Raw genomic sequence first — 14477 nt, forward strand, 5'->3', positions numbered from 1 at the left:
AAGCTGAATAAATTACTGTGCAGTTTAAGGTCAATTTGAACCAAAACATCTTTATTTGCACCAATATTTGGCATTTCTGACTATTTCTTTGGATTCCTTTAGCACTAGCGCAAGCATAGCATTAGCATAGCATTAGGATAAGTGTAGCATTAGCATAAGTGCAGCATTAGCATAGCACAAGCATTAGCATAGCATTAGGGTAAGTGTAGCATTAGCATAAGTGCGGCAATAGCATAGCACAAGAATAAGTAGCATTAGCACAGCTTTAGCACAAGTGTAGCATTAGCACAGCTTTAGCACAAGTGTAGTATTAGGATAGCGTTAGCATAAGTGTAGCATTAGTGTAGCTTCATCATAAGTGTAGCATTAGCGTAGCTTTAGCATAAGTGCAGCATGAGCATAGCACAAGCATTAGCATAGCATTCGGCTAAGTGTAGCATTAGCATAAGTGCGGCATTAGCATAGCACAAGAATAAGTAGCATTAGCGCAGCTTTAGCACAAGTGTAGCATTAGGATAGCATCAGCATTAGCGCGGCATTAGCAGGAGCGTAGCGTTAGCATACCTGTCGGTGGAGTCGGCCTTGCTGCGGGCCCTCTCGTAGCCGGGGGAGAAGGTGTAGCTCTCCCAGTCCTCAGGCAGGGCGCTGGCGCGGTCGGCCAGGCTGGGCCAGCGGCCGATGGCCAGGCTGCCGTTCTGCGCGGGGAAGGCCAGCCCCAGGCTGGCCAGGTTGCTCTGGCTCCTTTGGAAGGACTGGATCCCCTTCAGGCTGTCGGGCCGACGGAGGGCCTCGTCGCCGGCCGAGTCCGAGCGCTCCTCGCCGCTCCCGTCGCCGGGGCTCTCCGGCCCCGCCTCCCCCGGCGCCCGGCCCTCGGGCTCCTCCCCCTCCTCCTCCGGCTCCTCCTCCACGCTGATGGAGGGCGTGTTCGGGGGGCAGGAGTCGCACAGCGTCTTGGCCGACTCGCAGCTGCTCAGGAGCGGCTCCTCGCCGCTCCGCCTCAGCGTCTCCGTGCTGCCCTGCTGGGCCCGTTGCCGTGGCGTCGCCGGCCCCGGCTCCGCCCCCTCGGCGGGGTGCGGCGGGGAGCAGCAGGGCGAGGGGGTGAAATTGGGGGGCCTCAGCGACTGACCCCCTCCCTCCGGCTCTGGGGTGTGGTTCAGAGCCAAATCTGCCCGACGACAGGAAGGGACAATAAAGCGTATTTATTAGGGCAATAAACTCGCCGAGGGGTGTCGGCATTAATAGGCCTTGGTCATTGCGGTCTGGCCGTACTGTCCTGGAAAAGCAATCACCAGGCCTGAGAGATGATCCTTTGACAAATATAGCGCTTTGTCTGATCAGCCGGAAGGGTTGCCTTTGACAAGGCAAGTCCCTCAAACACAGACGATCACAGATGTAATACACCCCACCTAAGGGGGAAGATTCTTAGCAGTGGAAAATCACAGAACACTGACCTTCAAAAGAGGAGAAACAAGACAAGCTTTCCTTTATCTCATTAATAGCCATGCAAGGACTTTCTAATCCATAACGCAGCTCCTCTTCTTGCAAAAAACACATCCCGAGCGGACGGAAACTTGTGTCGATTATTGTTTTTGCAGCAGCCAAGAGGACCTTGACATATTAACATGATATATCAGGAGTTTAGCTCTTATTTGTAAGCCTGGTCTTCAAACTCAATTTCAGTCCTTCACAGTACCTTCAGGGAGGGGCTCTGTGAAGCCGGTGGGAGACAGGGAGACCACCGAGCTGCCCGCCGACCGCCCCCCGCTGCTGGAGTTCCTCAGGAACATGAGCGACTGCACCTTCTCCTGGTACAGCTTACCGTCTGCGGCAGGGAGAGAGACGGCGCCGACGGCGGCCATGTTGAGATCTTCCACGCGCGCGGTGACATCGCGAACGCTCTCGCGCAGCGCTAATGGATTTACCCCAAGATGTTCCGCAAATTGGAAAGTTTTGGCGTTGTGTGTATGAAGCTAAAAATATAGCGTCTATGGTATCTATAGCACAACTTTTAATTTTTAATGTTAAGAATTCAGAGCTGAGTATCTGGAGCGATTGTACATTACGACTAGCATTTTAGCAGACGCTCTTATCCAGAGCGACTTACACAACTTTAGCATCTTTTTACATAGTATCTATTTATACAGCTGAAAATATACTGAAGCAGTTCAGGTTACCTTGGTCAATCTGGGAATCGAACCTGCAACATTTAGGTTACAAACCCAGTTCCCTACCCATTATATTACACTGCCGTCTGTTTATATAATCCGTAACAGCTGTTCATGTTAAGAATATAGAGTTGATTATCTGGTGTGTCTATATGAGTGGTGCGACTCACCAATGTGCAGGGAGAAGTAGAAGTTGCTGGGGGTGTGGCAAACGTAGGTGTTGGTTGGGGGGTGCACAGCCAGTAGGAAGTTGTAAACCAGGCGTAGGAGGTCCAGGTCAGGCGGGGACCCCAGAACTTCCTGTATGATCTTGATGAAGGAGAGGCAGACCTCCTGGGGGATGGAGAACAGGTGCTCGTCCCGGTGCTCCTGAGAGAGAGGGAGGAGATGGAGGAGCCAGGCATAGAGAGGCGGGGCCAAGTGAGCAGGAAACTGACATCAGCAAGGAACACCTCCAGAAAACTCACTACCATATTGTTTCTTGAGAACACTACTGTTGGCCAATTTTCTCCCACGTTTGTTATGTTTACTAAACTTTTTCTGCATCCCATAATTTTACAGTACTGACTGACTGATGATTCAATTTCTAATTCTACAAACTGAAAAACCAGGATTTTGCCAGTGACAGTACTGTTCTTTCAAGGTGTGAGTATAAAAATGTGAGTCTTCTTGACTTCTTCCAACTGAAACTCAGATCCTTTTTTTTCTTGTCTTACTTGCACAATACCAGAACACCTTTCTCAGGTGTATGAGAACACTTCACACTAGCCAGAGCACTATTGCGAGGGACAGCCTGAGTGGCCGACCGGGGCCGTCGTACCTGGAGCACCTGGCAGGTGAGCAGGAAGCGATGGACCACCTGGGCGTTGAGGAGCTGCCGGATGTTGTACATCTGCTGGGGGTGGTGGACCCGGATCAGCACCTCCAGCGCCGCCAACAGGGTCTCCCAAACGCCGCTCTGAGGGACGGGGACAAACGGATTTACCGCACGGAGACCGTCCCGGTGCAGCGGTCGCAACCCAGCACCACTGCGAAGGCACAGGGAATCTCACCGAACTGTGTTCACCGTGGAACAAACAAACCACGCCACACCCATAGTGAAGCTAAGGCACAGCTGAGCACAGGCCACGGGCCACACCACGCTAGTTTGGGCAAAGAGAAACGACTCTTCTGGCGGTGAAGAGACCAGAGCGCAGATCTCCTCCTGTCTCGGCTGAGCTGGAGGGGAGTCAGCTGGACGCTCCTTCTGTAGAGCGGTCGGCCTTATCGAAAGGCCAGGGCGGGTTTATAATGGGACTGGATGCTGTTGATGCTTCACCCCACCCTGCAGAACGACGCTGCTGATCTGTCGCTCGCTCGGCCCGTGAGCCGCGGGAAAAGGGGGAGGAGCCTCGTACCTGAGCCTTGGCCCAGATCTTCCAGTCCAGCAGGATCTCGGACATCAGCCTGAGGTCCTGCACCACGGCGCTGGAGTCCGTGTCCAGGTGGAACTCCCCGTCCTCCCCCAGGGCCAGGAGCTGCCCACTGCAGCAGCCGTCCAGCAGGGTCTACAACAATAATGCTAATAAGAACTATGCTAACAACAATGCTAACTACAACGCTAATGATAATAATACTGCTATTGCTAATAATAATAACAACAGTAATAATGCTAACGCTAACATTAATGCTAATTATAGTAGCGTTGCTAATAATATCAATAATGCTAACTATCATAGATACACTAACAATAATACAAATGCTAATAACAGAAGAGGTCAGGTGACCAGTTGAAGAGAACCTTGATTGCCTAGAGGGCTGGGCAGGTGCGGTCAAGGTCAAAGTTCAAAACCGCAGTAACTGCCCTGTCACACAGAGAGGTAAGAGGACAGTGAAGGATCTCTTCTGCTCTCTCTCCAGACTCTGACGCCCGCTCACTCTCACAAAATATCGTGCTGCTATCCATCAACTGTCCCATCAGTTAAAACTGCCAGCGCTGATATCCATCAACTGTCCCATCAGCTAAAAACGACACAGCAGGAAAAAAATAACCCCTATCTCACAGCTGTGTGCTGAGGAACCTGGGCTGATAAGTCACCAAAGCCTGAGAAATACTCAAATCACAGCTCACTGTTCTGCTGTCACAGTGATAGCAGAACAGTACTCTCATACTCATTTTCCCATAATTCACTTCTCTCCCATAAGCCATTTCACATGTCGATGATGACACCGAGCTGCAACGCTCTCTCAGAAAGAGCCTTGGAAAGACTTGCGGCTGGTGCTGGTGTGATGTTCAGCCGAGGGGGGAAAAGAACAGCACGCAGCACGAAAACAGGACGAGGAGACGTGTGGAACCACACCATCTGCCAGCGGAGAGATTCCATTATTTCTGCTGCTTTCCCCCTCCCTCCTTCAAATGACCGTTTGTACTGTGTGTAGTGCACAGCGATGACTGAATGGCATTACAACAGTCATCACTGCGCTGAGCACCAAATGACAAAAATAAAGTAGAATGGTGGAAACATGCAGAGACGAGTGGGATTATATGTAATTTAAAAGGTCAAGGGTCACAGGGCGGGTAATATCACATCGGCTAACTTCAGCGGCAGTCTCCGGCTTCTCCCGGTTTTGGGTTCTTGTCTTGCTCTAGCTTCTGTGCAACATCGATGTGTTTTTTCTCTAAAATTCTAAGTCAGTGTTCCAGAACTCCATTACTTTCAGCTACCAGTAGTGATTGTCACATCAGCATTAGAATGTTCAGGTAAGAACATTCTAACATCTTACATCTATCTTACACTTTAAAGGGTTAAGAACACAGCCTTCTTACAAAACCACCATCGCCCACAATATATCTCTCTGCATACAAAAATCATCCACACTTTATGGCAGATTAAAACAAGAAAACAGTTTAATAGAATCCAAAAACAGCCACCAGCTCACATAGTCACAAGAAGTACAAGTCTCAAAACTACTAGGCTTTTCTGTACATCAGCAAAAACACAACAAGCAGTAAGGTGTCTGGCTGCAATGGCACCCAATAGCCAAAAGGTGGCACTGTCCCCTTTAAATCCTCAGCTCCAAGCTAAATAAGAAAATTCAAGTCAGAATCAGTGCTGTCTTCCAGGTGACTCAGTAAAGCAAGACTTCAGTCATTAAAAAAAAAAAATTCTTTCCATGGCTGAAATTACACAAGGTCAAAGCAAAAATAGTCTGAGGGCAGATCTTTTATTTTGGAATAACGCACTACATCGATGCATTAAATGTTCAGTTCAAAGCAAGAGGCCAGTAAGCCTTGCTTGTCAGTCTCACAACCGCACGGTACTATGAGACTGACCAAGCTGACAAGTCCGATGAATCATGATCTCATGAAGACAAGGCTCCGATCCTAGGCTCTGATTCAAGCCAGCTCAACAACTGACCTATTACTACTGGTAGAACCAATCAGATTTCAAGAAACCAAGCGTACAATTAAAAACCACTGTAAACATGAGACATCAAGAGAGCAAGAATCTGAGAGGCTATAACAAACTAATATTCAGCTGGTTGAGAGAAAAACTAAACTGGCCAATAAGGGCACAGTGACACCACAGCCCATTGTGACATCACAATGAGCGGACTTTCCAGCAACCCCAGCCATGTAAATGCGATCAGGAGGCCTGCAGCAGCTGACCTTGAGCATGTGGTATCCCACGATGCACTTGGACTTGATGAGGACCTGGTGGATCATGGAGAACCCGTGGCAGCTCTCCATCTCGTGGACCCGGTGCTGGTTGTACTTCACCAGAGACAGGAGCACCTGCAGGGCCAGGGCCTGGGTCCTCTCACAGTCAGTGAGCTCCACTACCTAGGGAGGGAGACAGAGAGAGAGAGAGGTAGGGAGAAAGAGCGGGAGAGAGAGAGAGAGAGAGAGGAGGAAGAGGGAGAGATAGAGTGAGGGAGATGGAGAAGTGAGAGAGAAAGAAAGAGAAGGAAGGAGGGAGAGAAAAGGCGAGGGAGGAACAGGAGAATAGCGAGAGGGAGAGAGCAAGTGATAAAAGTGAGACATTGTACAAATCACTTTCCTTGGCATTTGTACAAGGCAATAAGGGAAGAGAACTCCCTCCACTCTCAATAAAGACAGCATCACAAAGAGCCATTTACTGCAAAGAGCAAAAACAAACAATAAACACACTTCCCCTGGGGAAACAAACTACCACTGACATGGGGTGGGGGGGGGGGCAGATTGAGAGGAGCAAGAGGGAAGGAGAGAGAAGGGGAGATTGAGAGGAGGGAGAGAGGAGATGGGAGAAAGGGAAGACACAGAGATCAGATGCACGAGGGGGGGGGGGGGGGGGGAGAGAGTCACCCCCTGTGACACCCCCTGCCTTAAATTAGCTTTCCCTTCACACCACGCGTGATCAGGCGCTCCGGGACGTGGGAACAGTGCCGGCATTAAGGCAAGTCAAGACTGAGGCGGCGAGAAGAACAAACAAGAGACTCAGGGTCACAGTCCAGGATCACACACTCATCCCCCCGAGCACAGCCGACTAATCCACAGTGACACCGCAGGATCAGAGAGTCTTTAGAGCACCTGAGCATGCAGTCACCCCGCCCGCCTGCTTTCCTGGCTCTGGGCTTGAACACGTTCATTAAGGTGAAAACAAAATCCAGCCAACACAGCCACACTGTAGTTCCCCGGGACCAAAGTTTGGGTCCCCTGCCCCCAGAACATGAGGCAGCCTCAGCAAGCTTTCAAGTATCAAGTAGACCCCAAAGTATCAAACCCCCAAATGTATCAAGCCAAAAAGTATCAATCCCCACAAAGTAGCAACCCCCACCAAGCATCAACCCAAAAAGTATGAAGCCCCACAAAGTATCAACCCCAACAAAATAAGCCCCCAAATGTATCAATCCCCCAAAAGCATCAATCCCTAAAGTACAAACCACCCCAACGTATCAAAACTGCAAGCATTAATTTGCCGATTTTTGCGCCTCGTACCCGAGCGAAGAGGAAGACGAAGGTCCCTGTGCCGCCGATCTTGTGCAGGACGCTCTGCAGGCCCAGGGGCTCGGCGGGGCGCAGGGCCCGGAGGAACTGGGGCTCCAGGGAGCAGCTCTGCGTCTCCTTGGAGCTGAAGGGCCGCTGCGTGGCCACCATCTTGGCCTGGCCCTTCAGCCGGATGATGGGCTCGTAGATGGTGTACTGTCCCGGGCAGCTGGGGGCGTACACCACAGCCAGGCTCTCCTGTGGGGGGGAGGGGGGCGGCAGAAACAAAAATCATACTGTCGCTCAAAACTCAAACCCACTTCACGGCTGGAAAGAATCAACAGAACAGAAATACAGGCAGTCACGATACATAAGACACAAAATAACATCGATAGGCCACACTGAAAGGGCGGTGTTTAAGCATTGAGTTGGGTTCATTTAAAACACTGATTGCATTGGGGAGTCTCTGGTGTGTTTTTAGGGCATTCCAAAGCGGAGAAACTGCCCTAGAGGAGCCCCATCACCAGAGAGGGGTGAAGCTGGGGGAGATGGATGGGCAGGTCACCCAGGGAAGTGTTTTTTTCTCCTGATTAATCATAACACTGATTTTCAGCCTGAATGTCCATGGAGCCACTGGTATTCAAGCAAGCAATCACAGGTTCTCCACCAATCTCAGCGGTCTGAGATGTCCGTAATACAGTGTACAAGAGGCCTTGAGAAGAATACGTGCAGATTCGTTAGCCAGACAAAGGGCTTAAATCAAGCACTTCAAAAGCTAAAGACCAGCCCTGAAGACCAGTGCACACTACCGCCCTCCAGGACCGCAGTTTAGAAATCCCCACAGAAGCAAGTGATTGGTCAGAGCTCATTATTTCATTCTGTAATTACAAGGCTATTTTAAACCACTTTTAACGACAATTGTTTTTCCTCTTTTCACACGTCCAAGGATAGAGGCCTGTCTTTAGGATTTAGGCGTACTCACGATTAGCGGGCTGGTGTCCACCTCCTTGTTCTTCATCAGGAGGTGGCGGACCTGCTCGCACTGCAGGCCGTCCCGTGTGACGTACTTGGAGAACTTTTCCTTGGGCTTGCCGTACTTGCAGGGCATGATGGAGGTGAAGTCGGGGCCGCTGGCGTACAGGTAGAAGGCCTCCTCCGAGCCCACTCTGGACCCTGGGGGAGACACACGTGCACATACACACACACACGCAGATACACACACGCACACACACACAGACACAGACAGACAGACAGACAGACAGACAGACAGACAGACAGACAGACACACACACACACACACACACACACAGACACAGACACACACATATACACGCACACACGCACGCAAGCACACACAAACACACACACACACATATACATGCGCACGCACACACACACACACACACCCATTTATACTTAGTTACTTGATTCTTCACTGTCAGACTCCAGCCCTGGGGGAAGAGCTACAGTGTCTGCACATTCTGTGACATCGTTAAAATCAACAGACAAACAGGCATCAGAAACAAGGCCCGTGTGGACTTTTTAGCCAATCAGTGAAGCCCTTAAAAAGTAGCTAGCGCGGACCCCCTCCAGTTCGACTTGCTAGAGGATCGCGTCTGATTTGATACTGAAGACATAAAGGGTAGTTTTTGGGTTGGGGGGTGGAGGGGGGGGGGGGGGGGGGGGGTGTACCATTGAAAAGCAGCAGGCTGCCGATGTCCCAGCGACCCCCCAGCCTCGCCAGGTCCTCCGCCGTGTGGGCGTGATGTCCCAGCATGCACAGGGTCTTGTTGCTGTCAGATGAGAGGCTGGACCTCCTGGGGAGCGTGTAGTCCAGGGAGACCTCGCACCTCCTGAAGGGAGGGATGGAAGGGGGAGGTGGGAGGGAGCAGGAAGGAGGGAGGGTGTTTCATCATCTCAAAGCGGTTCCGTTGCTCAAAGACACAATGGCAGCGCTGCAGCTGGGAATTAAACCAGCCGAGCCGAGCCATTACACTGTCGCCCGAAATAAAGCTTCCTCTTGCAAATAATAAGACAGAGAAGTATTTGCGAAGCTGTGTTACAGATGCCAGCAGTAATTCTGAGACATGATGCAAAACCAAGCTGAAAGGGTCTCATTCTCTCCATCCCTTTACCTCTCTTGCCGTCGCTCTTTCTATCCATTCCTTCCTCCCAACCGCTCTCTCCGACCATCTATTCCTTTATCTCTCTCCATCTCTCTATTGCTTTATCTCTCTCATCCCTTTCTCCCAGCCACTCTGATGTGCTATCTGACTAGCTGACTCTATTCCTTTATCTCTCTCGGACCATTTATCTCTCTCTCTCCATCTTGCGTTCTCTCTCTATCAGAGTCTCTCTATTGCTTTATCTCTCTCTCTCCCCCTCCCATTTGTCTGTCTGTCTGTCGGTCAGCAGTGGTCGTATTAGCACAGGATCCCGAGTTTCTTACACAGGATAAAAATTAGCCAAAAAGCAAGTGGAAAAAAATACACCGCATGCTATAAATGCAGACATTCCACGCTCTCCCTCTCTGTGATTGGTGGGATGGCGGCCTCACCTCACGCCGCACACCCAGAGCGCCAGCGTCCCCTGGACGTGCTTCTTCCCCTCGGCATGCTGGGAGTAGGTGAAGGCCAGGTGCTGCCACCTGTCCGGCTCCAGCAGGCCCTTCGGAGACTCCACCTGCGCCAGGAGCCCCGCCCTCATCTCGTCGTTAGGGTCGATGCACATCCTGCCGACGGGATGACCAATCAGAACACGGCATCGGGGGGGGGAAGGAAAAAAAAAAAAAAACGGCCCGGCAAGGGCAAAGCAACAGCAACTACAACAGAAAACAGGAGCTGCGCTTCTGAGACTTACAGCTGGCCGGGCTCGGGTGGGGGGGCGGGGCATTTCCGTTCAAATTCAGTTCCTTACATTTCACGCTAAATCTGTTTAGCGGACGTCCTCTCGTCCCGATCGGCTTACGACGACGCAGAACATGAGCGCGTTCGCATGGGCAACATCAGCAGCAGCGATACTGACCAGGCTAACGACACTCTTAGGCCAGAGAACCGATCGAATTTAAAAATTTAATTCCGGGTCATTTCCTGAACTAAAATAGACGCAAATCCCCCAAATACTATTGGCTTGTACAGCATTCTGTCGCTGGTATGGTGTGTTCTAAATGGTTTTGGGCGGGTCTAATGTCCTATAAAAGTATGGTTTTGGGCTGGTCTAATGAGCTCTAAGGTATGGTTTTGGGCCGGTATGGGTTTGGGCTGGTATGGGTATGGGCTGGTTATGGTTTTGGGCTGGAAAGGGGTTTGGGCTGGTATGCGTTTGGTCTGGTTATGGTTATGGGCTGGTCATGATTTTGGGCTGGTACCTGAAGGTGAAGGTGCCGGTGCTCAGGTCAGCCCACACCTGGAGCATCAGGGCCTTGGAGCCCATGGAGACCACGTGGAGATACCCCTCCTCCACCAGGGGGTCCCCCGAACCAGCCGGGGGCAGGCTGTCCAATCCCAGATGCTTCCCTCCCTCTGCAATGCAAAATGGGACAAGCTGAGCACCCAAATCTTTTAACCCCAATACTTCTGATCTTAGACAGAACATATCCTTTAACCCAAGGCTGCCCAATCACAAAGATTTTAACCAAATCGCAAAGATCTGATCGTAACTTGTGTGTGTGTTTGAGTATAGAGAAAGGGAGATAGATAGAGAAAGAGAAGGAAAACTGAATGAGAAACAGTGAGAGAGAGAGAGAGAGAGAAAGGGAGAGAGACTGGTTGTCCTAAAGCTCAGTATAAACATCCTACCCTAAGAGTGTTGAGTAAAGGAGGGTGCAGTACCTAAACTGTCCACACTGCTGTCCCGGAGCACTCCGGCCCTCCTCCTGAGCCTCCTGCCCTTCTCTGCGAGCCCCTCGTCATCTGCCCAGCCCCGGGGCCGCATCCAGAGCGAGGTGCTGAACCCGTCGGCCATGTGGGGCCAGCAGTTCTGCCCCACCAGGGGCAGGTGGATGGGGGCCACGTGCCAGGGCGAGGTCAGCAGGTGTAGGGGGGTCTCTGCCCCCTCGCCCGGGGACAGCTTCCCCCCTCTCCGACCCTGCCCCGCGGCCCTGCCGCCCCCCGCCCCGCTCGGTCTGGGACCCGGGGAGAGCGAGGAGGAGCCGCCGCCGCCACCGGGGCTGGGGGCGCCCCCTGGAGGACACAGGGGGAAAGACAGGAAGTGCAGCGGCTCCATGTCCATGTTGGCCTCCACGATGCGCAGCAGCCCATTCAAGAGGATCTCCTGTGGGCGGGGAAAAGACGGAGGGGGCGGGGTTAGAACAACAGGGTGGGGCTACATTACCAACACTCTAAGATCAGTACTCACACTCCAAGAATGACAGGTCAGGTGTACAGAGATCAAAGGGCCATTTCAACTCAATGATCAAGGATTCACTACATTACCTTGCATTATTCATTTGCTTATACAGAGACTTAAAGCATAACTGTTTTTATGCACTATCCATTTACACAGCGGGATACTTGCTGAAGCTGTTATCCTGCCCAAGGGTACAATGGCAGTGCCCCACTTCAAAATCAAACCTGGAGCTTCTGAGTTACGAGCCCTTAACCATTAAAATAAACGGCTGTCTGCGGTTCTCAAAAAACGGCACTAATTGCATTCAGAAACCACGGAGTGAAAACAAAGCGCAGCTATAGATTTGATGTTTGGCGAGGATGTCAGGTTCTCGTTTTCACACGTTCAGTGCGCTTTGTGAAGTAGCACTTTCGTCAGGAGTGAAAACGAGCCATTTCTTGCAAGAAAACAACTGACACATTAATGCATAAAGAATCAGTCTGCTGGCACGGAGAACCTGACGGCCACTCCTGTGAAAACTTCGACACCGATCGACAGTGCGAGCGATAAAAAGGAGAAGCTGTTTGAAGCTGTGGACTACATTTAACAAGCTCAAATCTACATCTCCCACAATACCTTGGGTGATTATTTTCTGCAGAGGTGATATCACAGAATAATCGGGAACGAAAAGATATTTGCCCTGTCTGAAAGCTAAATGACTATTTGTAAAAACCAGAGACAGCCCTAAACATATAAACATTCCAGCTATGAATATTTACGCTTCGTCTGTGACGGATTACCCGTTCTATGAAATAAGAGTTTGTAGTGCTACTGCTAAATTAATCAATTGCTAAAAACCTTATCCATCACGTACAATCCATCTGAACACATAGATACGTCTTCCTAGGGCACAACGGCAGTGCCCCATCACGAGAATTGAACCTGCAACCTTCTCAGTGACAAGTCCAGTTCCCTAACCACTAACCATACTGTCATTCAGGACTTGTCCCATAATCCCTTGGGGCTAATTCCTTACATACGGAACGGTAACTTGATGTCAGGGCTTCATTAAGAATGGCGGCTGATCACATTCTGCCTGATGCTTAACGCAGTAACAGCCCTGCGGACACCGCAGCAGTGTTAGCCCCCAGCGTTCCGTAGCGGGTCTGCGTTTGTGTCTGAGGAAAGGGAAGAGCTGCTTAGTCAGCCGCTGGGCGCTGGCCACGCTACGCGCGCCACGGCGACGGCCGCCAAGCGTCCTCCCGGGGCCTTAATTAACACCGCCGCGCGGAGAACGCGGCGGGAAAATATGCCGCGGCCCGGGGAGCTGTGGGGTCGAGCGGCGGTTTCGAGGGGACGGCCGCGGGCAGAAAACGAACGAGCAGAGAGCCGTCGCATCGCCCGCGATCCTACGACAGCCAATGAGCAGGGCTCCCGCTCAAATCAGCATATTCCCCAGCACTCTGATCTCAAATCAGCATATTCCCCAGCACTCTGATCTCAAATCAGCATATTCCCCAGCACTCTGAGGAAATCTCAGGAATAAATGCAGGATTTTTAAAGGATTGGAAGGAAAAATGAAGAGTTCCCGCCAGTTCATCGATTTCTCTCAGAGGAAGAGAAAGACAGAGGGACACAGAGCAAGCGCTGCAATATCTGGAAAAGGAAGAGCTTCTTAATTTCCCAACACACAACAGATTCCAATGAGGGTGGAGGCCCACTGGGTGGAGGCCCACTGAAGCGCCTAATTTAAGGCATAAAGCATATTAATCTAATTACTGGACAGGCCTTGCCCAGGTTTACACGCTGCAGTAACCCCGGATGTGGGCGGAGCTTCTCACCGTGGGCGGGGCCTTCTCCAGGAACAGCCGGACGAGCAGGGCCAGCTCCTCCGCAGTGATGCGTACGCTCACCATGGCAACCAGCAGCTCCACCAGCACGGCCTGGCATTCTGCGACGAAGGACACACGGACAAGTCTAGTCCCACAAACCGACGCACAGCCACACCGACACACTGACGCACAAGACCCACAGTCGTGGTGGGAACTCTTGCGACGACACCTTCACAGTTACTCAGTACTTAATTAACCAATCACAGCAGCCGATTAGACAGGTATTCCACATCACGACTGGTTTCTTAAGCCTTAAGTGTTTGCTGATTGTAAGGAGAACAAATTGGTGCACCCCCTGACCCCCGCCCCCCACCCCCCCCAACATGACTGAAAATGAACTGACCTTCAGAGGGGGAGTCTGTCTGGCTCAGGATGGACTGAAAGCCCCCCAAAATGGTCTTCACAGCACCCTGCAGGAGCACAGACATGAGTCGTATTCAGAGGGAGATGGGGAGTGAAAAGAAAGGGGCGGGGAAGGGAGGAGTGTCCCACCTGCACACGCTCACAGGAAGGTGGATCACCTGTACATGGAGCAGCGCGTACTGCAGGTAGGTCACCTGTACATGGAGCAGCGCATACTGCAGGTAGGCCACCTGTCCATAGAGCAGTGCATACTGCAGGTAGGTCACCTGTCCATAGAGCAGTGCATACTGCAGGTATATCACCTGTACATAGAGCAGCGCATACTGCAGGTAGCTCACCTGACCATAGAGCAGCATCTACTGCAAGTAGGTCACCTGTACATAGAGCAGCATGTACTGCAGGTAGCTCACCTGTACATAGAGCAGCGCATACTGCAGGTAGCTCACCTGTCCGTAGAGCAGCGCGGCGTTGTGGGGGTTGGCCCGGACCGTCTCCAGAAGACTCTTGAAGACGTGGGTCAGCACCTCGGGCTCCGCCCCGCCGGCAGACAGTAGCTGCAGCTCCATGGCGCAGATTTCCGGGTAGAGGAGCTCCCGGCTTCCGGAACCTTCCGGCCCCGTCCCCAGCGCTCGCTCCGCCGCTGGCCCCGCCTCCGCTCCGGCACCTTCCGCAGAGCAGAGAGAGGCCGAGGGTCAGCGAGGTATAACAGGGCAGACTGAAGAGGTAAAGCAGTTTTGGGAGACTTCCACAGGTGAGAGCTCAAGACGGCTCACGGCAAGAGACAAA

The 14477-nt window shown here is 51.7% G+C and overlaps 1 protein-coding gene across 7 annotated transcripts in view; it reads right to left on the reverse strand.

The window, feature by feature from the left end:
* Positions 1-14477, reverse strand: part of LOC118220324 (lysosomal-trafficking regulator-like) — a 91112-nt gene that overhangs the window by 29179 nt on the left and 47456 nt on the right. For all 7 annotated transcript variants that reach the window (XM_035404167.1, XM_035404163.1, XM_035404164.1 and 4 more), the window contains 15 exons: positions 14138-14355; positions 13672-13738; positions 13278-13387; positions 10941-11382; positions 10478-10631; positions 9668-9841; positions 8803-8963; positions 8093-8283; positions 7123-7368; positions 5815-5988; positions 3563-3712; positions 2986-3123; positions 2336-2534; positions 1694-1822; positions 565-1165 (listed from right to left, as the gene is read on the reverse strand). In XM_035404167.1, the coding sequence (XP_035260058.1) occupies positions 565-1165; positions 1694-1822; positions 2336-2534; positions 2986-3123; positions 3563-3712; positions 5815-5988; positions 7123-7368; positions 8093-8283; positions 8803-8963; positions 9668-9841; positions 10478-10631; positions 10941-11382; positions 13278-13387; positions 13672-13738; positions 14138-14355 (3154 nt within the window). The remainder of the gene's footprint in view (positions 1-564; positions 1166-1693; positions 1823-2335; positions 2535-2985; positions 3124-3562; positions 3713-5814; positions 5989-7122; positions 7369-8092; positions 8284-8802; positions 8964-9667; positions 9842-10477; positions 10632-10940; positions 11383-13277; positions 13388-13671; positions 13739-14137; positions 14356-14477) is intronic.

The sequence above is a fragment of the Anguilla anguilla genome, chromosome 2 (assembly GCF_013347855.1).
Source record: "Anguilla anguilla isolate fAngAng1 chromosome 2, fAngAng1.pri, whole genome shotgun sequence".
NCBI classification, from domain to species: Eukaryota; Metazoa; Chordata; class Actinopteri; order Anguilliformes; family Anguillidae; genus Anguilla; species Anguilla anguilla.